The 26628-nt window shown below is 39.2% G+C and overlaps 1 protein-coding gene across 1 annotated transcript in view; it reads left to right on the top strand.

Annotated features, from left to right (window-relative positions):
* The window catches only part of Ocrl (OCRL, inositol polyphosphate-5-phosphatase), a 61193-nt gene extending 36633 nt beyond the window's left edge, over positions 1-24560 (top strand). Inside the window, exons 15-23 of the mRNA XM_023718839.1 lie at positions 2171-2281; positions 2907-3072; positions 3333-3568; positions 16176-16199; positions 19317-19433; positions 20256-20340; positions 20935-21062; positions 21842-21953; positions 22157-24560. Of these exons, the coding sequence (XP_023574607.1) occupies positions 2171-2281; positions 2907-3072; positions 3333-3568; positions 16176-16199; positions 19317-19433; positions 20256-20340; positions 20935-21062; positions 21842-21953; positions 22157-22281 (1104 nt within the window). The 3' untranslated portion in view covers positions 22282-24560. The remainder of the gene's footprint in view (positions 1-2170; positions 2282-2906; positions 3073-3332; positions 3569-16175; positions 16200-19316; positions 19434-20255; positions 20341-20934; positions 21063-21841; positions 21954-22156) is intronic.
* The last annotated feature ends 2068 nt before the right edge of the window (positions 24561-26628 follow it).

The following is a 26628-nucleotide window of genomic DNA, read 5'->3' as shown; positions in this document are numbered from 1 at the left end:
AATCCTGGTCATCTTCCACTCCCGTGGAAGTTGTTTTGCCCAAACCCCCAGACTAACTCTCCTTATGAGTTTGCCTATCAGAACTTTCTGTGGTAATGGAAATGTCCTATATCTGTGCTGTATAGTCCAGTAGGTGCTAGTTGCTGGTAGTTATTGAACATGTGAGATATGGCTAATGTGACTGAGAGCTGAGGTTTTAGTTGTGTTGTTGTTCTTGTTGTTGTTACCAGGGATCGAACTCTGCTTTATACTTGCCAGGCAGATACTTATGCCACTGAGGTATTTTCCCAGCCCTAGTTATATTTAATTCATAGTAATTTAAATTTAAATACCCCTGTATATGTCTAATGTTTGTTATTGGGCAGTACAGTTCTAGAGTTTTCATATGCTTTTCTGTTTTCCCATAGATAAAATCCTGTTTTGGGTGGTCTCATACTATATGTATTGGTCTGAAACCTGCTTTTTTAGTCATTTAATACTGTGTTTTAGAGAGCTATTGTGTTATTACATAATGATTTAGCTTCTTGTAGTTTCTTGTGAATTATTAATTTTGTTAATCTCCTTTTCTTGATATACCATTAAATCATTTAATTCACTGAAAAAGGGGTAGCTTGTACTGAATAACCACTCCATATTTTGGACTTTTAGGCATACTATGAGAAAGGAAAAATTACATTATTACCACCATTGACACAGTGACTGGTAGCAAAGAATACAAACAATCCATGGCCAATTAATTTCAGGAAATTTGCTATGCACTGGCTGAGATTATGCTGAGATACCATTCCACCCATGTATTGGATCTTGTGATTTTTTTTTGCAATATTCTTACACTTTAGTGGACCTAAAATAGTATAGATGCTTGGGTCCCAAGCCCTGGAGATTGTGATTAGTAGGTACAGGCACCTCTGATTCTAAGCCTTACCTGACTTTGTTGTGTCACATATTGATTATTTTGGAAAGGGTTTTTGCTAGTTGTCCATATGTCACCTTTGGTATTAAGTACGACAAAGAGCAAGTTAGTTGATCTTTTTTATCTCAATTTTCTTAAATTAGAAAATTCCTTGATTTGATACCCTTGTGGGTTATGAAAATAAAAAGACACGGGTAAAAAACACTTTCTTTGAAACAAAAGGTTTCAAAATTTTGTAAAAGTATCAAATTCATCTTAACATGGTGTATAGTATGGAACCTGGTCCCACTGAAGTGATTGATGCTCAGTTCTCTAAGAGTTATGCTCCAAAAAATATAAAAACACTACCAAGTCTGAGCTATTTGGCTCAGCCTGGATGCTGTTTTACACATGTACTTTAAAACCTTTGCTGTGGACATAAATCCTTTTTTTTAGTATGGATTTTTATGACACTTTGTAAAAAAGAAAACCAGTGTCTTAATAAGTTCAAAAATGTATCTTATTTATGTTAATTTTGGTTTGTATAAAGTGTATATATTTAAGAAACAGCTGTATCAGGAAGTTGAAAGTGCTGTATCAGGTGGGGAATTTTCTGATCTCTCTAGTACAGATGATTTGCTTATCTGTTGCAATTTTACTCTACGGTATTTTCTGTCACCCACTGTCTAAAATGGCCCATTTTAGTGACAGACCTTTGCCATTGTATAATCTCAGGTTCACTTTTGCTAAAAAACTTTTGCTATTAGATAATCTGAGCAGTGATAGGACTCTTGGCATTGTGCACAGCAGTTAATGGAACTAAATGACTCTGTTACATTTTCTGGTGTTCTAGGACAGTAATGGATTTGCTTTGACATTATTATTTTGTATAATGCAAAAACCATTTTTAACAACAATTATCACATTTTTCCACCACCAAGAAACTTAACAGTGCAGCAAAACATGCTTACCTATACCTTACCTTAGCATATGTACTTCAATAATGCTTATTAGTTTAATTTACGGTTCATTTATTGGCCTTTGAAAAATCGTTAGAGAATTTTGGAGACAGGTTGAGAACAAATAGGACTAAAATAAGAATATTTTCTTTCAGGTGGAACTTGTGGATGAAGCAAGATATCAAAGTATTTGAGGACATTGTTTGCACCAGATTATTTTAAATGGTTGCTGTAATAACCAGTTTTAATTGTTAGATAATCTCAAAGGGCGATGAGCTAGGAGCATATAAGATTGAAAAGAGGCTTCATTTTCTTTTAGGTGAAGGTTGTGGATGAACGGAGGTATCGGAAGGTTTTCGAGGACATTGTCCGCATCATGGACAGAATGGAAAATGACTTCCTTCCTTCCCTTGAACTCAGCAGGAGGGAGGTGAGCCGGATACATGGCCTCCCTTTCTACTGTCCAATGTGGTTAGCACAAAGGAAGCTGTTACCTACAAAATACATCAAAGCGAAGTGGTTAAGGCCATGCGTTCTGGAGTCAGGCCACCTCCATTCCTGCCCCAGCACTGGCATTTGGTAGACAGATGACCCCCAGCAAGCACGTTACCCTCTTGGAGCTGCAGTTTTCCTTCTCTGAATTAAGGACTCATGTAAGGATTACATGAGTTAATACATGCGAATATCTTGGAATGGTGCCTGATACTGGTGAGCCCTCGAGTTAGCCACTCTTATTTAATAATGTGGACTTGCTGGCTAGTTCACATCTCAGGGACCAGTACTCGGTTACAGGATGAATGACCTGGACCAGAGTTGACTTACCTTCTCTCAGGAGCAATCAGAGTAGCCTGGAGAAGTGACAAGAGCCACCTAACTCCTTCTCTGCTGCTGTGAATTTAATAATGTATGTGGGTCATGTGTTGATGAATGCACATGGCAGTTGTACACCTGGTTAATAATTACTGTATTCTTTATTCATAGTTTCCATGGAATAATCCAACTGACTTACTTCCCCTACTAGTGATGCATGTTTGTGTCTGTCTGTTATTCCCCAGTTTGTGTTTGAGAATGTGAAGTTTCGTCAACTACAAAAGGAGAAGTTCCAGATCAGCAACAATGGACAGGTTCCCTGCCATTTTTCTTTCATCCCTAAACTTAATGACAGCCAGTACTGCAAGCCATGGCTTCGGGCTGAACCTTTTGAGGGCTACTTGGAGCCAAGTGAGTTTTCTCTTTCCCATTGTCTCTGCTTGCTGTGTACCATCTCCTCAGAACTCCCATTCCCTTGGTTTAACTTCTCATTTTCTAACCATATGTCTCTTACCTTCACTGTAGCACTGGTAATACTTCTTTCCTGTGTCTGATCTTCCTTTTTGTTGCTTGGGGAATTTTTAGAGGTCATCTGTTCTTTTGGTTCCCATAGCTTTTGGCTTTTCCATTGGAAGTTTTTATGTTACCGTTTGTCATCTCCTACATTTCAGATGAAACAGTGGACATTTCTCTTGATGTGTATGTCAGCAAAGACTCTGTGACCATCCTAAACTCAGGGGAAGATAAGATTGAAGATATTCTTGTTCTTCACTTGGATAGAGGCAAAGATTACTTCCTGACAATCAGTGGAAATTACCTACCAAGTTGTTTTGGCACATCATTAGAGGCTTTGTGCCGAATGAAAAGACCAATCCGAGAAGTTCCTGTCACCAAACTCATAGACTTGGTAAGAAACATCCTAAGATGTAAACCTTTACATGAAAGTTTTGCAGTGCTCAGGAGATGTCCTCATTATCTCTGTGTTTGCTTTCTTTTGTGGTAGAAGGGCTGTCAGATTATGCCTAAGAAAGAAAAGAAGCTAATGTATGGTTGGTTCTTACTGGAAATATAAATAATATTAATCTCTCCAAGTAAGATTACAAGGCACCCACCTCAAAGTTGTAATGCTTGGTTGTTAAGCTGTTCATGCTCTCAAGGCACGTCTACGTAAATTAACACATACACATGGTATGGTAAGTGGAACAGGCAGTATTATTCTAAGTAAGCATATGAGAAAACTGAGGCATAGAGACAATTGGCCAAAAGTTAAATAAGTTAGTGGCAAGTCTGTCACCTAGGTTTTCTGGCTCCCACTCTAGGATTACTTCTTATGCTATATTCCATCTAATCACAGTAAAACAGCACTGCTAATAAAAGCACAGGCTGAGGATGGTACTGTGGAACCTCTGCATCAGAATCCCTAGTGCTTGCTGCAAGTGTAGGTTCCTCCCTCTGCTCACCTCTGGCAGCAGAATCAGATTAGCAGACCTCAGAACTAACATTTTATCAGCATCCTGAGTGATTATAACATATAGTGAAGCTGGATGCTTACTTAATGTGACTCAAGAAAGAGTTTTCTGTCCTCCCCACAGCCAAGTTACAATCCGAATGTCCTCAGGAAGGAAATGCCTATTATTTTCTGTAACATAAATTAATACCAAGTTCTATCCATTAGGAACTTTTTTCCTAAATGAAAACATTGTTAGATTTGTGGGCAGACCTTGTTGGGTTCCAGATGTAAACCCTTGTAAAAATGTTTACGAATACATTTTTAATGCCTACGAAAACTAACATTGTCTGGAGTGAGATGGCAGCCAGACCTGAGAATTGCCATAATAGATTCACAGTGCGTATGTGTCATCCAGAGGGCAGGGCAGAGCAGCAGGCTGGCTGCTGGCCTGCCCGAGTGCAGGCGCTTCTGTTGCCATGGAATTGCTTCAGCTGTTCCACAGAGCAGATTAAACCACTTCAGTCCAGTCCCAGCGTTCTTTCTTGGAATTATGCTTGCTTCCCGAGAATGCTCCTGACTGTTTTACCTCTGTTTGAGACAGAGCTGTTTGTCTTCACAAACTGATATGATTCCATCCTGTTACTGCTCATGATAATTGTTTTTCTTCTACCATCATATTCCTGTCTTTCAAATTCGGTATTTCATCTTTTAGAATACATTCAGAATATTTTTTGTGCCCTCGTCCCTCCATCCCAAATGCTTTGTTTGTCTTATATTTTATTGTGAAAATGTCAAATATATGGAAAAATTTTAAAAAAACAATGCAGTAAATACCCCATATCTTAGGCACACACATGCATGCCCACACATGAGCACACACACACACACACACACACACACACACATATGCAGTTTTTTTTGCTGTCCCATTTGAAGTTAAGTGGTAATAACATGTCAGTTCACTACTAAGCACTTTAGCCTGCATTGCTTAAGATAAAGGGGAAACTGCTATGTATAAAGAATATATTTTTTTAGGGCTGGCCAGATAGCTCAGCAGCCTAAAGCACCTGCTGAGGCAGAGCGCAGAGGCCAGAGTTCAAGCCCCGGTGTGCCGTGCCAGCCCTGCGCTGAGATGGCAGTTGAGACTGGACATGGTGGCATGGGCCTGTAATCCCAGCGCTTGGAAGGCTGAAAACAGGAGAATCACTACAAGTCCGATCTATGTAGTGAGACCCTATAGACCCTGTACTAAATATATATTAAATTTTTTTTAAAAAATAATACATTTTTTAAAATCTGTTAATTATTTATTTGGTACAGAGTCTTACTACGCAACTTAAACTCATAGTGATACTCCTGTCTCAGCCTCCCCAGTGCTGGGATTATGCACATGTGCCACCACACCTGGTTTTGGTGGCCAGCTTGGCACAGGACCAGTGTGGCATGAGGTACCAGGGATCGAATCCAGGTCCTTGAGCTTGCCAGGCAGGAGCCTAGACCACTGAGCTATCTCCGCAGCACAAGAATACATTTTTAATGCCTACGAAAACTAACAGTAACCTGCGGTATCCTTACAAATATAGTCCATATTCAGATTTTTCAAGTTATACAAAGAATAGCTTCTTTAAGGCCAAAATGTAGTTTGGGTTTATGTAGTGCATCTGGTAAGATCTCTGTAATCTATTTATTTTTGTTCATTCATTTATCCATTCATTCATGGGGATGGTCTTGTTATGTAGTTTAGGATGGCTTTGAACTCACTATGTAACTGATGTTATCCTTGAACTCACAGTCATTCCCCTGCCTCAGCTTTGAGAATGCTGGGATTATAGGCCTACGCTACCACGCATAGCTGTAGTCCATTTTAGAGTAAAACAATCCTTCACTTTTTCTTCAATGCCATTGATTTTTAAAAGTACAATATAGTTGCCCAGGCCACCATTTTTTAAATTTGCCTGATTTTTTATTCTTATTATTTTTAAACTTACCCTTGTAAACTCTTTCTTCCCTTTTTATTTCCTGGAAATTGAAAGCTAGTTTATTTTTTGGTCAGTGTCAGTGGAGGCTATAATTATAATAACCTTTGCCATAATTTTTTCATATTCTGAAAGGAAAGTCAATGAGCATAAAAAGTTTTTATTTTATATAAAATCTCAGGTAATCCGATCACATTTGCCCATAAGTAAAATATCAAGATCTTTAGGAAAATTGACTTTATAAAAAGCTATCATTCTTTTGTGCAGAAGTGTTTCAAGGTTTAAAAAATAGGATTCTGATCATTTTTAACTACATAATTGCTCAATTTTTATTAAATTCTATATGTGTGGTCATCATTTATTCTTTTAAACATTTTGTTTTCTAAGATTTAGAGTTCTAACTCTTCTCACAGCCAGTTGTGTTTCCGTGTTACTAAATTCCTGTATTTTATCGATAAGGAAATTATCCATATTAGTGTGGGGTAGTGAATAAGCAGTCTAAAATGATCAATACCACATTTTTAATAGCATCTACTCTATCCTGACTTAATTTTGATCTTCTAAAATATCTTTATTTCAGTGCTGAAATTTGAAGCAAGAAAGCACTGAGCTACATCCTCAGCCTTTAATTTTTGGAGACAGGACATCACTAAGTTGTCCAGGCTGGCCTAAAACTTGGGATCCTCCTGTCTTAGCTTCCTGACTAGCTGGCAGGCTCATGCCATTATGTCTAGCCTGAGATATTTTTTAAGTCTAATGTTTATTCCATGTTTTTTCCCCAAGACCCAAACTGATATTTGAAATCCCATGAGATGATGTATTAATATTGGTACATGGCCTGTATTATATTATGTGCTGTAAAATTATGGGGAACTGAGAAGAAAGCTTGGCGCACAGCCTGTCCCCTCGTGGACTATTTCAGGAAAGTTGTGCCACACATTTTCCTACTCTTCACACAAGCAGTGACTTTGCCACTCTTAGAATAGTTGGGAATAGCACAAGTGGAAAACAAATGACAATCGGCAGTTGATGATTATCTTTATTCTTTCCAGAAATAAAATAAATTTTTCTATTTTACTAGCTAGTATATTAAGTAGCAAATAATCATCAGTATTTATTAAACATTGGATATAAAGTATATGAAGGTTTCACATGTTCCTATATTTGCATGTACAATATGACTAAATCCTAAATCATGGCTCCTGGAGTTCTGTTAGAGATCATCTGAACATTAGCCATCTTTACTGTCTAATGTCCACTGTATTTGGTAAGTATCTAAAAAATCACTGAAAATGAATACTATGGAGCTTGCTATTTGTGTTAACAATAGATTCCTTTCCTGTGCTATTTACTCAAGCCTATATATGCCGTTAAAGCTTATGGATTGACTAATCTCTGTAAAAACACCAGTGGCAGAGACAGCCTATTTTGGTTTTGACGTTTATGCATGTGACATTAACATGACCTACAAATAAGTTCAGTACATATGAATAAAGCAAATTAGAAAAGTGATTTGGGGTTAGTCATAGTTTCTGTTATCTAAGTACTTAAGAAACACGTACATGATTCATATATTGGGTGAACAGGCTTTTCCAGGCATAAGGGACATCTTGAACATAAAGGCTAAAATGTGAAAATGAGAGGACCATGTATGGAAAATCATAAGATTTCCTTGGAAAGAGTGGAAAGAAATAAATTAGTATAAGGTTAAGGATAGGAGCGCATGAAACTGATTTGTTAGGGCAGGTGACACAAAGTCTCTTGAGTCAGCAGATGAGTTTACGCTTGAGCTGGGGGACATCTAGAACCCTCAAAAGCCTTTGAGGACTAGCATAATGTCATCAATTAACATGTTGAGAGAAACATTCTGCTGTTGCTTGTAGAACAGTCTAATGGAAAGAAGACCGGCCTTGAATTGGCAGGTCTGATTATGAGTTAATTATAAATAAGAGGTGAAAAATACGGATGAATGATAGAGAAACTATATTTGCTTGGGAGCATGTCTATTAAGATATCAAAAATTCAGATAACAAAAATAACAACTTAGTGATTAATTTGTCCCCAGTGATCTACTCACTAAACATTTACTTTTGTCTTACTGGTCTAAGCACACACATCTTTATCCTGCTACATATATGGTTTGTTTCTACTCTGTATTTCATATGAACTAAATCTTCAGAGAACTTGAATTTCCATACAGTTTTCTGCTTTTCTAAATAAGTCTTTTATATTACTTTGGCTGCATGCTCTATTGGGAACAGCCTCCTGAGAGTAAATACTGGTATAAAGCATGATTTGCATTGCAGTTGCTCTGAGCTGGTGTCGTTCCACTGGGGAAATCCTGAATGGTGTGTCTTTGTGTCATGCACAGCCCTCTGCCAGTTGGGGGGGCATCTCTATCCTTTAAGTCCATTGAACAGAATGATTGGTAGCAACCTTAGGACCATCTTAGGAGTAGGCTGTTTAGTAGGGGAGGTTAAGTGATGTTTCTATTGTCAAAATGGAGATTAGCATTTTATTAAGTGTAATTTACATCTGTTTTTAATCAAAAGTCCTTCTTACTCTCTTTTCAGAATTTTCTATTTATCCATTCGTTTTCTTTCAGTGCTGGGGATGGAAACCAGGGCCTCATGCATACTAGGCAAGTGCTGTACATCCCCAGCCTATCCATTAATGTTTTATGAGTATGTGTTTGCATTACAAAATAATCACATTCATTGTGTGGTATTTGTACCTATATGTAATATATCTTAGTTCTTTTTCCCATTCCCCTTCCTTCCTTTCAACCCTTCTTTGCCTCCCCATTTCCAGATGCTCTGTTTCCATTTTTTCCCTTCCATTCTTTTTAAATCCCTTTCCTCTCTTTTCTCTTGTCCTTCCCCCCCTTCCTTGTCCCCCACATCATTTGACCAAATTCTTCTTACTTCCCAGTAGCTACCCTCCATTTGGCTCCTTATTTACAATTTGGGCTTCTCATACAAGAGAAACAATGTGATATTTATGAGTATTTGATTTGTTTCACTTAAGATTATGGTCACAAAGCCCGGCATAGTGGCACATGCCTGTGATCCCAGCACTGGAGAAGCTGAGGCAGGAAGTTTACTGTGAGCTCCAGGCCAGCCTACATTATAAAGTAAAACCCTGTCTCAAAACAAAAAAGATTAGTCTCATGTAAGTATATACACAGAATAGCTAATGTGATTATACTAATTTCTATCAGTCTTTTGAAGGTAGCAGGTAATGTTTAAAATTTCTACTTTGACCAATTTTATATGCTAGTATCTGTAGTATGAACAACTGCATTGAAGATAGCAATGTGCAACATAACCAGGGTTCATTACCTTTCATCCTGTTTTTTTAACATGTATTTTCTGTTGTGTCTTACTATTTTTATTCTCTCTTCAAAATAAGTGAAAAAGTAAAAAGGACAAGGAAAAAAATAAGGTTTATTGAAAGGAAAAGCTAATGTTTAATCGTTTCACCAACCTTGCATGCCAATATCTGGTAATCTGAGCAACGAGTTTGTTTTTTGGGGTTTTTTTTTTGTGGAACCAGGGATTGAACTCAGGCCCTTGGCACTTGCCAGGGAAGCGCTTATTCCACTGAGCCATTTCCCTGGCCCCTCAAGCAACCAATTTGATGCTAACAAAACGTCATAACAACCATTGTTAACCTTCTATTCTTGTTTTGAAATTCTGTATCATTTTTGTTTTATGTTGCTTTGTTTTTATCTTTGTTCTTGTTGTTTTTGTGTTTTTCCTTCTTAAAATAAAAAAAGATTCATCCATTTATCTAAAATTATCTCAAGCTTAGTACTCCATTGTACACAAATATCCCATTTTCTTTTACCCATCCATCTGTTGATGGGCATATAGGATGTTTCCAAGATTTAATGATTATGAATTTGCTGCTAGAAACATGGCTATGCATATGTCACGGAATATGGGTTTTACTCTTTCAGGAAGACACTCAGAAAAGGAATAGCAAGGTCAAGTGGAATCTATCATTTTATTTTTTTGAGAAATCTCCATACTGACTTCCTTTGTGATTATACAAATTTACGCTCCCCCCCCCCCCGTAGGATTCCTTTTCCTTGTAACCTCTCTAGCATTTGTCATTGGTTGATTTCTTTCTTTTTCTGGATACATTAAAATCTTTATTAATAAAGAGCCTCATAATCTCTTCACCTGCTCAGTTGCCATTGCTGTCACCTTCACTTCTCTTTGGTACTACAGTTTTTTAAAATTTTATTTTATTTTGAAGAATAATAACAAAAGCAAGAACAAAAATCAGAAACATGGTAATATACAACAATAAATGTAATACAGATTTTCAAAACAAGAATAGCTGATTAACAGTGGTTGATATATTATCTGTTCTCATCAAATCTGTTGCTCAGGTTGACAGATATATTTATGTAAGATTGAACATATTGAATATTACCACTTGTTTTCAGGAAACCTAAAACCTTAAACCTTTTATTCTTGTCTCTCTTTTACTTCTCACATTTTTTCAAAAATTTATTTTAAAGAGAATATAGTAATAATTGATATGACATTAGAAGTAGTACACAATTAGAGACCAAGATGACAGGCACTGATGCATGGCTTTTGTATTACCCTTTGCTGTCCTCGATGTAGTTGCCTAGATGCAGATATCAGCATCCAGAGTTAATCAAGATGAAAATTCTATACATTAACTACTATTTTCAAAAATTGATGAATTTTTTTAGTATAATTACCTCAGCCATCCTGTATATATATTTGCATGTTTTTCACCCTACCTTTTTCCTATCTGTTGTCCTTTCTCTCCACTTCATTGTTTAATTCTTAAGTTCCATTTCTTTTCATTTTACTGTATCTGTTATACCTTTCTGGTTTTATTTCTTCTGTTAGGCTCTTACACTAGAGAGACAAGATGGTATTTACACATGTGAGTCTGGTTTATGTCACTTATGAATATAGCCTCTAGTTGTATCCACTTACCTATGAAAGCTTTGAGTTTGTCTTTCTTTCTAGCTGCGTAATACTCCACTATATAAAAAGGCCACACCTTGACAGGTCTGTGTAGGGCTGCAGATGCAGGTCTGTATTACACAGCATGGGTTTTGTTAAGGTTGTCAGAAATAAGGCCTACTTTAAGAGATACCAACTGAAGTTTAGAAGATGACAAGAGGTCAAAACTGATTACTATGCTAGGAAACACTTGGTAATACAGGACAAAAATAAGTACAACACACCTAAATACAGGATGATAGTTCATGTAACTAACAGAGATATCATTTGTGATTGCTTATGCCCACATTGAAGGGGATATGATAGTCTGTGTGGCATATGCACATGAACTACCAAAGTATGGTGTGAAAGTTGGCCTTACAAATTATGCTATAGTGTATTGTACTGGCCTGCTGCTGGCTTCTCAGTAGGTTTGGCATGGATAAGATCTATGAAGGCCAGGTGGAGGTGACCTGAGATGAATACAACGTGGAAAGCATTGATGGCAAACCTGGTGCCTTCACCTGCTACCTGGATGCAGGCCTTGCCAGAACTATAATTGGCAATAAAGTTTTTGGAGCCCTAAAGGGTGCTGTGGATGGAGGCTTGTCTATCCCTTACAGTTCCAAACAATTCCCTGGTTATGATTCTGAAAGCAAGGAGTTCAGTGCAGAAGTATATCGGAAGCACATCATGGGTCAGAATGTCGCAGATTATATGTGTTACCCAGTGGAAGAAGATGAAGATATTTATAAGAAACAGTTCTCTCAGTACATAAAGAACAGTGTAACTCCTGATATGATGGAGGAGATGTATAAGAAAGCTCATGCTGCTATACAGGAGAATCCAGTCTATGAAAAGAAGCTGAAGAGAGAAGTTAACAAGAAGAGGTGGAACTGTCCCAAAATGTCCCTTGCCCAGAAGAAAGATTGGGTAGCTCAAAAGAAGGCAAGCTTCCTCAGAGCTCAGGAGCAGATTGCTGAGAGTTAAACCAAATTTCTATGAAGATTTTTCAGATAAAGACTACATAAACTTACTTATGAAGCAAAAAATAAATAAAAATACCACATCCTTTTCATCCATTCCTCAGGTGATGGGAATTTTGGTTGCTTCCAAGATTTGGCTATAACAAATTGTGTTAAAGACCCAATCCAAAAATGAGCATCTGAGATGAATACACACTTCTCAGAGGAAGAAATACAAGTGGCAGATAAATACATGAAAAAATCTTGCACAGCACTGGTCATTCGAGAAATGCAAATTAAAGCAACACTGAGATTCCATCTCACCCAAGAAAGAATGGCTATCATAAAGAAATCAACTAGGAGCAAATGCTGGAGAGGCTGTGGGGAAAAAGGAATCCTTCTCCACTGCTGGGGGAAATATAGACTGGTACAACCACTATGGAAATCAGTGTGGAAACTCCTCAAAAATTAGGACTAGAAATTCCATTTAATGCAGCTATTCCCCTTCTGGGTATTTTCCTCAAAGAATTAGTTGATTTCTTGATGATAGTCATTCTTTCTGTAAGGAGATGTAATCTCACTGTTGTTTTAATTTATATTTCTTGAATGATCAGTAATGTTGACCATTTTGCATATATTAATTTGCTATTTCTGCTTCATCTGAGAAGTATCTGTTCATTTCAGATACCAATTTTTGGATTGGGTCTTTAAATTTGGATGATGTAATTTTTAGAGTTGTTGTATTCTAGGTATTAGTCCTGTGTCTGAGAAGCACTTGGTAAAAAAAATTTCCCATTCTGTGTAGGTTGTCTCTTCACTGTGTTGGTGGTTGCTTTTCTGCACAAAAGCCTTTTAATAAGATGTGACCCTAGTTGTTAATTGTTTGTGATATTACCTGTACAGTCAGGGAAAGGCCATCGTGTCCCTGATTTAAAGTAATATTATAAAGTTGCATTGATAAAAACAACATAGTATTGGCAAAACAAACACAAACAGACTTTGAGAATCAGTGGAACAGACTAGAAAATGCAGACATAGCCCTAAGCACACTCAGCTACCTCATCTTTGACAGAGGGGCCAAATGCCTTTACTTTAATAAAGATAGCCTCCTTAATAAATGGTGCCAAGAAAACTGGCTTTCCAGCGGCCAAAGACTGAACCTAGACCCATAGCCCATTCATATATCTATTCCTAGTATTAAAGATACTTACTTTCTCCTGTTTGATATGCCTTGTTAGTCTTTAATGTTTGTTCTTTTTTCTTCCATTTAATTTTTTCTGTTGAAATTGATCTTTCTGTAGTACTGCTTTGGGGTCTGCTGTTTCCTTCCTTAAAGTTAATCAGCAGCTCTCCCATGCCAGCTGAATACTGTCCAAATTCCTTAACTTGTTTTTCAGGGTCAGATTTATTCCCCACTGTTTTTCTCCACATTCTCTTATCTTCCCACAAATTTCTCCCACTCCTCTTCTGTGCCTCTGGCTGCATCACTGTGCCTCGCTTGCCTCTTTCACCTTCTTCGTCTTTACCCCTTACGACCCAGTGAAATAAATCAGAGAAGGTTAACTAGCTTGTAGTTTCTTTTTTATGACAAACCCAAAGTATAAATAATTTAAGCAGCAAAATAAGAGAAAGGTATTAAGAAAAAGGGAGATCGACTGTGGAATGGGAAGGGGATCTGGAGATAGAGGAGAGAAGGGGTAGGGGAACTAAAAAGAATTGAAATGCACTATACACATGTACCAATATCCCGTATTTAATTTTGGGGGGGTGGCTTAGCCCACCCTGAGGGCAGAGCTGGCATGGCATGTGGTGCCAGAGGGATCGAACCATGGTCCCCTGAACCTGCCTAAGCTTGCCTAAGCAGGACCTTTACACTGCTGAGCTATGTCACTGGCCCCCATAATTAATTATTAATAATATTTTTTAAAAATCCTGTGAACTGGGGTACAGTTTATAGCTCAGTAGTGGAATATTTACCTGTAGTATGCAACAGGCCCTGTGCTCTATCCATAGAAATGTGAAAAATGTCCCATGACTCTTTTGATGCTGATAACTATTTATTGAGAAATTGTACATATAAGTTATAACAATGTCAGGCCAGAAGTTCTGGGACTTCATACCATATATTGAATTCATAACAGGGTGAGGGAGCAACCACATCTTCCTTCTATATAGAGTCTCATTTCTTGTTGCCCTATCCCCAGAGGTATTTATTTTTTTAATTTTTTTTTATTTGTGTGTGTGTGTGTGTGTGTGTGTGTGTGTGTGTGTGGCCAGCTCAGCCCACCAGGGGGTGGGGCTGGCTGGCATGTGGTGCTGGGGGATTGAACCGCGGTCCCTGTGCTTTGCTAAGCTTGTTCTAAGTAGGTGCTTTAGACCACTGAGCCATCTCACCAGCCCCCCCAGAGGTATTTAGCACAGTGCTTTGCATTAGTAGATGGTCATCATTGAAAGAAAATTTCTTCCAGGGCCTTGTTTGACAGGTTACTATGTAACATTTCTGCCTACTTTTCCTTGTAGCATGTGTCATGGTTTCAGAGACAAACATAAAATTTGTCAGACAAGAGAATCCTCCCTTTGTTAACAAGTACTCCTGGATTTTATACAAGGTTATAGTCTAAAATTGTACTAAATTTGATATTTGGCACTCAGAATTAACTTTACAATAAAAAGTCAATTTTAATTACAAAACTATAATTAATTTGTATTTTAAAAGAACAATTGCCCTAATTATTTCATGTAGTATTTAAGAGCCTAAGTAAGCCCACAAAAACTTGTTTAATTTATAATGTATTTAACAATATTATAAAACCGATTGCCACATATAACAACAGTTTGGGAGAAATGCAGTCAGCATTACCACTTGGAATGACAGTGAATATATATTTGTCCCTACTTCTGGCCCTCATGCCTGTCAGTGACATTGAAATTGCTTCTTTTACCTACAGAGCCAAGACATGTGATTTATATTTGCGTTACTAGTGGCCCATAGCATGAACAGGAGGACCCCAGTAGAACGTTTCAGGGGAGGTATGCCCCACCTCCCATTAGTTTTAGACTGTTCAATGTTGCTTGTGAGGCATATATTGTTATCTCTGTCTTAGAGATAAAGAAACTGAGGCAATGTGAAGTTTGGTAGCTTGCCTGAGGTCTGTAGAAAATTAACAAAATGCAGCATGAAGATTTGTACCCAAGACTGCCTAACACAATGCCTATCCTCTTCCTGTTAACCCTGGTGTCATGTGAGTCAGTTTCTCACCATCTTCAGCCTATTATGGAGCCTCTCAGAGCCTCAGTTTCTTTATCTGTAAAATGAAAACAATACCTGCTTCATACTTGTGCGCAGATTAAATGACATTGTACTTTGTAGGTAAGCACTTTATATGGTTCTTAGAATATTGCAGGTGCCCCTTAAGTAACAATGGCAATTATTGTTGCTGTCATTGGCATTAGATTATAATAAGACAATAAAAGAGATTAAAAATTACCTTCTTCCTTTTCCCATGCTACTCTTTTTTTTTTAATATTATAACCACTAGGAAAATAAAAGTAATGATGGATCTTCTAATTCACAATTATCTAAAAGAAAATTCATTAGTTTCAGATAAACCCTCAAATCTAGGAACTGTGGGGCCCTTTGAAAAGGTAGGTGATTGTGGGAGGATGGAAAGGAGGCTAGGACAGTGCCAAGAGGGCTGTCTGGGATCAAAGGAGTAGCTGAGGAAAGGAGAGCCTTTTATTGTCTGCTTCCAAACAGCCACTCTTGGAACCAAAAGCAAATACTTACATTGAGATGACATTGAGGTTAGGTCACAAGCTCCACAAAGCAGCAGACCAACAGGACCAAACATCAGTGGGCACTTAGCACATCAGCTGGCAGGGCACAGAGAAGTCTGGCCCTGCAGATGTACATTTCTTGGGTGATACTCTTGATAAACTGCTTAATACAGAACTTTGCATATGGACAATGTGTTCAATTTTTAACAGTCATATTTAAAAAGTCAAAGCTCCTTAAAGCATATGTGTCTAGTTAACCTTGTGAGTTCTAATACTGATCTGTTTCTAATTCTGCAAATTAATTCTAATCATTTTCTATCTATCACTGGCTTTTTTCCTGCTCTGCTCTCAGGAAGAAGACAGCTTCCTAGAAAAGGTAATGCAATCCGTTGGTGTTATGAGCATTTCCTTGTGCTTGCTTAACACTTAACTGTGCTCCCTGGAATTTATCCTTAGGCATGTCCATATCAGAGACCTCTGACTCGGTGAGAACCTCCTGAAGTCCTGCCAGCTGTCTTTAAGGGTATTCAAAGCCTGTTTACTGTACCAGTCAAGTTGCTGACACTCAGTTCATAAAAATAGTACAACTCAAGGTTCCAGAGTTGTGGGGATTTTGTTTTTGTGGTGCTAGGCATTGAACCTAGAGCACGTGTGGTACCACCAAGCTATAACCCAACCAGAATTGGGTTTTTTGAGCTAAGAAGTAATGACGGTGCTTTCTTTTATTGTTATTTTGTTTGTGCCTGTTTGTGGGGTGGCTGTTCATTTGTTTCAGGGTCAGGGAGGGAACCTGGGGCCTTGTACATTCTAGAAAAGTGCTGTACTACTGAGCTACATGTTCAGCCCAGAGATGTCTTGATACATCTGAAAGCTTACAAGCTGGAGGAGGATGTTACGTAGCTGTCCTCTGACTCCAGTGGTAGTAAAACCAAAAGAAGTACATTGCTGTTGGATTAAGAGTGATCCAGGGCTGTTGATAATAGTGATTAATTACTAAAAGTATTCACAGAGTCCAGAAATAGAACATAGACAGAATAGAATTCTGATACTAAAAGAGCTCATAAGAGATCATCTGGTCTCATGCTCTGCCTTCAGATAGGGAAAGGTTATTTTCTCCATTCTAATAGGTGAGACAACCAATGCCCAGAAAGATAGGAAGCCCTGAGAATCATTACTCCTGACAGCAGGAGAATGAGATAGAGGACACTAGAACCCAGGTTTCCCTACTGCCCAGTGAGGTGCCCATTCTCCATTGCCTCACAGCCTCTCCATCTTCCACTGCCATGTGCCGAGCTCCACACAGGCTATCAAGTAGAGGAGCTTGGGATTGGGACATGTTCTGTGACACTTTCCTACAGTAGTAGGACCTCCCCATTGGGTGGAGTCAAAGCATTTTGATGGTAGAGGTGGTGCACTGTTTCTGTGTTTTATTTAGTAGCACTAAGGTTAAGAAATGTAGGCTTGGGGGCCAGGGAGATGGCTCAGTAGAATAAGCGCTTGCCCGGGCCTGAGTTCAATCCCCAGTTCTGCCAGATAGATAGATAGATAGATAGATAGATAGATAGATAGATAGATAGATAGATAGATAGATATTTAGCTAAAAAAAAGAAGTGTAGGCTTAGGAGGCATTGAATATGCCTTGTTGAAAGAAAGTGAAGTGCCTCAGTTTCCCCTTGAAAATCAGAGTTCTGAATAATTTGTGGAACTTTTTAAAACATTTTGTTCTCTTATTATATCTTTGGATTTTAGAGACCCAAGAATGACAGTATTATCATACATGAATTTGAACATGGGTAATGGGTGATGTTTATAACCTACTGACATTTTATTAACCTTTTTAAACTACCACGATTTGAGACTGCTTCCCAGCCCTTCTCTGTTAAGAACAGTACATCTTCTGTCTGTTCCTCCTAGACACTGCCTTGTGTAGCCTTAATGCCTTCATACAGGAAAAGCTCCAGTTGGGTTGTCAGATTTTTTTTAAAGTACATAAATCTGTGCTGAATAATTTATATATGTTAAGCCTAAAGGCATCTGCTAAAGAATCTGTACGTGCGTTGCACTCAGCCCAGAAGGTTAGCAGAGTACAATATGGACAGTGTTTTGACTCAGATACCGTGTGAATATTTGCATTTAATACTTAGAATGCAAAAAGGTCAGTGGGTGAAACACGGATAGACATTCTGACAACCATAGAAAACAGGAGTTTCAAGTGATAGACTCCTAGGGAAAGGAAGCAAAGTAAATGTAAATGTGTATAGCAGTAACCAACTGTCATGCTTGCTTGTCTTCCTTTTGCCTTTAGAAAGGCACAGCAGCTTAAAAGGTCATCAGTGCCTGTTAAAAAACACAGTATTAAGAAGAGACCTTGGCACTGTTATACTATACAGGATTTCTGTGAAAATAGTAAAATTTCATTTTCTTTCTCTCAAAGCTACCTGGAAGTTTTGGAAGGAATTTCCAGGTTGCACAATGTTGGGCAAAAGTTTCTTAAAGTTGAACATACATAATATGTGATCTGAATGTAGAGAAAGGAGAAAGATGCAAATATTGGTCATAGTTTTCTCCACTAGGATTTTTTGAAAGCTGCCTTCAAGTGCCTTTTAAACTATTTTAGGTATTTTTTTGTATGATTTATAATTGACTACATAAATGTAAGCTAACAAGGTAGGGTTTTGAGAACTGAAGGATAACAGTTTGTTCCCTAACCATTTTCAAGTTCAAGTTTAGTTACTGATCTGATTTAGGACACTTCTAGATTGTTTTCGTACTTTCTTTCAAAAGAACCTAAGAGATAGTGGAAAGGCAGGTGAAAGGAGGGAAGGAGTAAAAGCGCCTAGAAATACTTGCTGAGATATTATAAACAGTAACTTCTAGATTTAGACTCTGGCTCTTCAGATGCAGTCCTCGGTTTACTATTAATTGGATTTTGAGGCTTATGAGTTTCAGTACCTTAGGATTAGAATTTCTATCACCCCTGACATATGTGGGCCTCGTGTGAAGAGTTGTCTTTAATTCCTGAAAACCAGAGAAGCTCAATTAAAGTAGTAGTGAAAATAGTAGTATTTGTGGTAAGACCTAAAGGAAGAGTTATTTAAAAGTAAGCTGAAACCTAAGTGAACACATGGTCACTCAAAGTACTGTCTTGGCAATTGTAATTTAATAGATCAGAAGTCACTGGTGGCATATGGGCTCTTGGATCACTAAAGTATGGGTTCTCAGTGTCATTCTTGAAAATATTTACAACACACAAGTCCCCATGATAAACATCATAAACCTGAATGAAATACTTAATGATTGAATGAAGCATTTAGGAAAGGAGATCCTTTGCCTATGAGAATCAGTTTGGAGTGCCTTCAGACCAGATGTGTCCCCAGTGAAAAAAAAAAGAAAAATCTTTACAAGATTAAGATCATTGTATGCCTACATGAGCATCATTTAAAGATTGCTTATTCTGAGACCCCTTTTATTCTCATCCATTTTCATCTACTAGGAAAAATCCCTCCTTCAGATGGTTCCCTTGGATGAAGGTGCCAGTGAAAGACCCTTGCAGGTCCCCAAGGAGATCTGGCTTTTAGTAGATCACTTATTCAGATATGCCTGTCACCAGGTAAGTGAAAGTAAACCTTCCCTGTAACTTCAGAGTGTGTGCAAGTCCTGTAAGAAATTATGTTTCACACTAGCATAATGTTCCTAACTTTCCCAAGCAACCTTCACAGCATCGCTGTCAGATTGCCTGGCTAGATAGAAGCATCCCTATTCAGATGCAACTGCTGAAGCCTGCGAGCTAAGTGATTTACCTAAGACTGCAATCTGAGTGTTCTGACAGAGCCAGGACCACGACTGAGACTACCTGTCATCTGGCCCTGAACTCTCCTGGATGGCTGAATACCTGAGGCTATAGTGCTGTCATGGAGTCATTACAGATTTTAAAGCCCAAGGAAACTTCAAGCCAATTTCTTTAATTTGATCTTAACTTTCCTTTTCAATCCCACCAAAACACTAGCCACCCTCAGCCCATTCACCCAAATAAGAGAACTTCCTTGAACCAAAGTGAAAGTTAATACTTTCTTATCTACTGAAGAGTAATATAACTTAAAATGCAAGGTTTAGCACAAATATACATTTACTCCTTTTCCAGAGTTCAGTAGTGTCAGTATTCAAACATGATTATGCAGTTTACATTCTGCCTTCTTGTCTAGAGGCTTGAAGTGTAATACCTGCTTTCCTGATCCAGCCATCTATCTCCCTACCTTATGATAAATAAGTTGAAGATCATTTGCTTATTTAAAATGTCACATGGATTATAGTGCTGATATAGGGGAAAGTGTTATTTTCATACCTCCACGGCACTCCCAACCCCTGAGCAATCTTCAGAACTGTAGTGGTGATTTACCTTGCCTTATTGCCTTCATTCTGCCTTCTGTGGTAGGAGGACCTGTTCCAAACCCCCGGAATGCAGGAAGAGTTACAGCAGATTATTGACTGTCTGGACACCAGCATCCCGGAGACAATCCGTATCCTTTCGGCCCAGGGTTTAGAAATCTGTATTGGTATTGGGCCAACCTTTTCTTTCCATCTACATTTGATTTTTATCTGTTTGGTTTTTTTTCTTTGCAGTTGTGTTTTATTATAATCACTGACTGTCCAGTTGTTTCTCAGTTCCTTTCAGGAACTTGTGGCCTCTCCATATCAAGCTATTATTACTAAGAAATCAAAGGGCAGATAACAACAACTATTAGTAAACATGGAGCCTGGCAGCCCTAGCACTGGCCCTGTTCTCCTTCAGCTGGCCACCCACCCTTGCCCCGCACAGACTGCCATTGTGACACAAGGATGGAGCCCACTGACAAGTAGTCTGTAGGTCTGATCCAGTAGGGACTGTCATTCTGCAGGCTGTATTCCACTGAGCTGGAATTTGGACCAGCCGTACAAAGAACGTTGACCAGTTCTATAACTCAGTTGCAGTGTCTGGACCAATAAAATATCAAACCCCAGTTCAGATCATTGTCCCCAAAATAAAAGAAAAAAGCCCTCCCTGCAGGAAAGGAGCCAGTCAATCATGTGGCCTTTCTTCTGGAGCCCCTTTTCCTTGACATAAGGCAATTCAGCTGGCAGTAATCACTCTGTGGCTGAAGCACTGCTCATTTTCCTAGAAGCCTTGCCAGAGCCAGTCATCTGTTATGAACTATATCAGCGATGTCTTGACTCTGCTTATGACCCTCGGATCTGCCGACAGGTGCGTCTTACTGATCTAAGAATGTCTAGAGCAGGTTCTCCCATAGAGAAATCATCAGATTGACAAAGCCAGATAGCCAGCCAGCTGTGTAGTAGGATAGATCCAAGTCTTTCAGGACACCAGCATTAAGAGTTGAGCCCCTTGAGTTTTAGGCTGTATTATTTCCTGTTCTGTTTGTCACCTTTTTCTAGTCAGCCTATTTTTGTTTACAGAAAACAGTGAGGTGGATACCTCTACCCTGAAGTAAGACTAGTGACTCTAACTGTGCATGCAGTTCTGACTGACATTATCAGAAAGGAAAGATAACATTTGAGAGCCTTTGTTCTTTTTTCTTCTTGGTCTGTTTTTAATTTTGAAATGATTTTGATGCACAATAAGAGAGACAGCTTGTGAAGCAGCAAATGAGTGTTGAGGGAATCTCCCATTTATGCTAAATGGAATGGTAGCAAAGAGCATTGACCTTGGTAGGTGTCTTAGCTACCTGTCTGGGGAAAGGAAAAAAGAACAGATTGAGATATATCTTATACCTTCTTTTTATATTTTTATTGTATTTCATGTGTATCTTCTAGTGAGGTGTTCTCTCTCTCTCTCTCTCTCTCTCTCTCTCTCTCTCTCTGTGTGTGTGTGTGTGTGTGTGTGTGTGTGTGTGTGTGTGTGTCATGAGTAAGTAATAGAGGGTAGTGACAGATGAATGGGACTTGTAAAGTTAGTATTACAAATTACTGTTATGGTAGCTATAAGTTCTTCTATTTTCTTCACTACCCATCTTTGAAAAACAGGTTATTTCCCAGCTCCCAAGGTGCCATAGAAATGTTTTCCGTTACTTGATGGCATTCCTTCGAGAACTCTTAAAATTTTCTGAATACAACAACGTCAGCGCTAACATGATCGGTAAGGGCACTTTATAAGAATGGCTACACAGGTGTTTGTGGAGGACAACGTGCATGTATTGTGTACAGTGTATTACCTTATCAGATGTTCAGGCACGTAGCAGACACCTTCCTCCTACTACCCCTGTCCTCTGGCCCCACAAACCCTGAGTGTTTACTTAGATCACGTCTGACAGGTCCTCTTTTGTTTCTCTCACCCTATAGCTACTCTCTTCACTAGTCTTCTCCTAAGGCCTCCACCCAACCTTATGACAAGACAGACATCAAGTGACCGCCAGCGTGCCATCCAGTTCCTTCTGGGCTTTCTGCTTGGGAGTGATGAAGACTAAGTCTTTTCTTCCCTGAGATTCTAGAAGAGGAAGATCTTGGGTTCCAAGTATTTCAGAATGATTGAAAAGTCATGCCACAGGAAGGGTCTGTTGTGGAATCTCATGTTCTGTTAATATTGCAAAAGAAAGAGTTTCCTAATGCCTCCATAACCATATCCTACACAGCAAAATACTTTTAGACATATATTGCCAAGCCAAAGTTACCGTATTTTGATGTTTCTGTGTTTTATCTTTATAAGGCAAAGAGGTATTTATACACCTTTCCCTGGGGATGTGTTTGTTGCCTCCTGCCTGGTTGTCATAACTGCCCTTAGTACCCTGGGCCTACATTCTGAGATTTCCCCATCCTAGGCCTAAAAGCATTACTTTGCCATAGCTCAAGACTTGTCTGCAGTCCTTTGTATAAAGCACTTTTGACCCACTTCCTTCCCGTGTTCTTCCTTTGCACTACACTCCACTCATTCCGTTACTTTGAAGGAAGGAATCCTGCGTGTCCTCAACAGTGACTTTACTGTTCACATGTAGTTGATACATGCATTTGCGCATTTCTACTACAATGGCATCTGTGTCACTGTAACATTGGCCTTTTCCTGGATCTACTCCAGGTTTAACCGTGTTCTCCTGTCTCAGATCACATTTAGTAATGTAACTGTAGGAACTATAGAGATGGCATCCTATCATTGTAAGAGAATCACAATTAAAATGGAAGCACATTGAGTATTTTAAGAATACAGGTATTCACACTTGACAGATCCTGCTTCCTGCTCTCTGTTTTTATTATTACTTACATTTAACATGAGGATCAACCCTGGATATTAGGTGACCTGTCCCTCACTTAGAAGTCCACACTCAGAGCAACGCTGACACCACAGTAAACAAAGGAGTCTGTACTTCAATCAAGCCCCTTTGGAATTATTACGTCTCCCTCAGGAGCATTGACAATGACCGGCAGCACCCCTTCTCCAGTCTTCTGAAGTACCAAGGGACAGGTATTCCCTCCTCCCTCAGCAGGGTTTGACTCTGGGCCCCACATCTGACTCCTTCAAGTAAAGGATATAGATTCCCCTTGGCCCCAATCACTGTGCCCAGTGCTACATAAGAGAGACTGACCAGTGGGACCAACTACACACCTTACCTCTCCCACTCAAGATGACCCTGTGAGCTTTCGTTTATTCAAGCTTTGTGGGACAGCCTTTTTTTAAAAAATAATCTATTGGTTGACAAAGAAGCCATGAGCCACTGACTGCAAAACTGGCTTCCCCTGGTGTTTTTCATTAAAGCCACCCCAAGTTGATTCATTCTTGCGTGTTAACATAAGATACCAGGAGCATCACGTACAGACTCTTTATGTGCAGTCCGAGGCATGGATTCCATGACTCTTCCAGCCTATCCAACAAGAGGGTGAGAGGATACTGCACTCCACCACTGAATGATTCTCCAGTTCCCCTGTGTCTTAAAAGTTAAGTTCCCTGGGGAAGAAAAGGTATGTAACCTGTGATTTACTGATTATGTTCTTTCCTGATTGGGAGAAAGAGAAATAGAGTAGTAATCAAGTTATGTATGCCAAGTAGCTGAAGACCTGCTAGATCAACAGCTGGGTGATGAACTTAGCTAATGGAAGATGGAGCACAGTTTTGCATCTCTTAGGCTACAGAGTGATCATGGAAAGAGGAAGGAGATAGGAGCTGGAACAAGGTTGTAACAAAGAAGATATCTTTCCTGGGCCCATTGTCTAGTATCTTGACAATTTGGTGACCAAGAGAATAAACAGTGAAGCCCTGTGCAGCATGCACAATGTGCCCTCTCTTGTTTCTCAAGTCGTAGCACCAACTTGGTTTACTGCCTGAGCCTTTTGCTCCCTCATCTTGGGCTATATACAGGATTGAGGGTGTTAGACAATCTCTAGTTAAGGGAGACAAGACAGAGACCAGACATAAAATATCTGCTTACCTACCAGTCCTGCCCCCAACATCCCAGTCACTAATTCCTGCATCCTCTAAGGTACTGTTAACATAGCTCCTCTGAATTAAGGATTTCAGATCAAGTTGGTAGGAAAAGAGGCCTCTATACTATCATTTTAGAGAAGAATTGGGTCAGACCCACAAGGGTGACATTGCATTAGTCTGTCTTTTACCATTTTCTGATTCTTATTCTGTGATTGTTATATTTCCCCAAAATGTCTTGGTCCCTAAGCAAAGCTGCTAGTGGGATTCTGTATTTCACGTCATCTTTTTTATTATAATTTATTGCAAATGTTTTTCTGAATAAAGATATGTTGTGTGAAAAATCAGTGTGATCTTGCATAAAGCTTAGAAGAGAGCCTGCATCACTGGGTGCTGCTTCACTTTGCTGTACTCCCCTCGCTGTGCCCATACTGTCATCATCTGTCTTACAGTGAAATACAAGAATTCTCAGGATAGAGGCACATATCATTGATGGAGCGCTATGTACAAAGCCTTGAGTTTGAGCCTGAGGCCTACAAATGAATGTTCAGTGTATTTGCCCTCATAAATCAGAAGTCATATTTTCAGAGGCTAATGGAGTCACATACTTGCATAGGCAACCCAGATACCTTTATCTGAATGCTAAAGGTCCAGACAACAGAATGACTCCACTAGGGGAAGGGATATTTTTGTTTTGTTTTGTTTTGTTTTTGTTTTTGTTGTTTTTTTTTATTTATTTTGATATTTTTGTTTTTAAGACCAACTTGGTATGTTGCCCAAGGCTGCCTTGAGCTCCCAGGCTTCAGTGATAATCGAGTCTCAACCTCCCCAGTAGCTGGGATGACAGGCACACACCACTGCACCTGGCTGGATGTTGGTCCTTTATGCATATACATGTCACACTGTCAGATTTATGCTCTCTCCAGCCCCCAAAATCTGCCCAACCATAACGTACACATTTGTGAGAAACCCAGCGGTCATTACTGACATAACCTCAGTAGGTTAGACAAGACTCCCAAATGGTCTGTCTTCACATAATCCATTTTACAACTTTTGAAAAGCAGTTTTGAACTTTTATTACCTCTTAGGGTGAGGAGTACATAAGTGTGCTTTGTGGGGAGAAGCTCTAATTTGAACTCAGTAACACTGGGAGGATATACCTCTGATGGGAACAACGTCTTTTTGTTCCCCAACCAATCTCTATTATGAATTTGTGGATTTTAATTCCATTCCCTCTGAGACTGAAGAGGCCTCAGCTGGAGGTTTCATCTCAACCAGGGCACTCTTCCAGTTCCTTCCAGCTATGAGCTTGACCCTGATGAATGTGCTGACTCAGTGTTGTCAGGAATATTTTTTCTATCTCCACCCAAAGGCTTGGCAGAAGTACGTGTTTCCATCTGAGCATGATCCTTCCCATACCGCCACTCATAGAAACTGACACCAGCAGTTTTGACACTGCAACAGGCACTGCGGCCATCTTTTGCTGAAGTTAGGAAAATGCACCCCCAGCTGCTGGTGCTTCTGGTACAGGAGGCCCATTACATCCTTTCTGATCGCAAGGAAAATTGAAGAATTGCCTCTTGGTGTTGTCTAATAATCCAAAGCCACACATTGCAACTGTGGCATCGAGAAATGTCTGGGAGAGCCATTCCTTGACTTTCTGTCTTGGCACCCTGGCTGACTTTCCCTAGAACTGTGGTTCCACAGTTCTCTTCCTCTCTTGCTGACGCTTCACATTGCCTGCTCCATAGCAAGCAGGGAGACAGGACCTGTTAACTGTTCTTTACATAGGCTCCAACAAACTACCTGAGTTCAAATCCCAGCTCTGCCCTAGTTGGATGACCCTGGATGAAAGTTAATTGACCTTCCTGTGACTTGATTTCTGCATCTTTTGCCCCAGCTTTATTGACATATAGTTGATTTAAAAATTAGGTATATTTAATGTATATCCACATCTTGGTCCATTTTGTATTTGCTATAGCAAAACACTTGAGACTGAATATTTAACACAGAAAAGAGGTTTACTTATCTCAGTGTAAAAGCATGAGGCCTGGACTGGGGATGGTAGTTCAGACCTGTAACCCCAGTACTTGAGAGGCTGAGGCAGAAAAATCACTTCAAGACCAGCCCAAGCTGCATAATAAGACCCTGTCTCAAAAAAAAAAACTAAAAAAATGAAAATAAAAGCAAGGGACCATCATTTGCTCATCTCTGATGATGTCATCCTGGCAGGAGCACTTTGAGGTAAAGAAGTCACACAACAATCCAAGAAGCAAGAGACTGAAGACAGGGTTCTCTTTTTGTAACAGCCCATTGTTACACAAACTCAGGTCCCTGGAGAACTATAGCAGGCCCTTCTGAATGCATCATAGCTAATAATCTTCCACTGGGCTCTACCTCTTAA

Source organism: Octodon degus, unplaced genomic scaffold, assembly GCF_000260255.1.
Source record: "Octodon degus isolate 3935 unplaced genomic scaffold, OctDeg1.0 scaffold00063, whole genome shotgun sequence".
Classification (NCBI taxonomy): domain Eukaryota; kingdom Metazoa; phylum Chordata; class Mammalia; order Rodentia; family Octodontidae; genus Octodon; species Octodon degus.
Note: the sequence above shows the minus strand (reverse complement) of the source record. Positions and strands in the feature narration are given on the sequence as shown.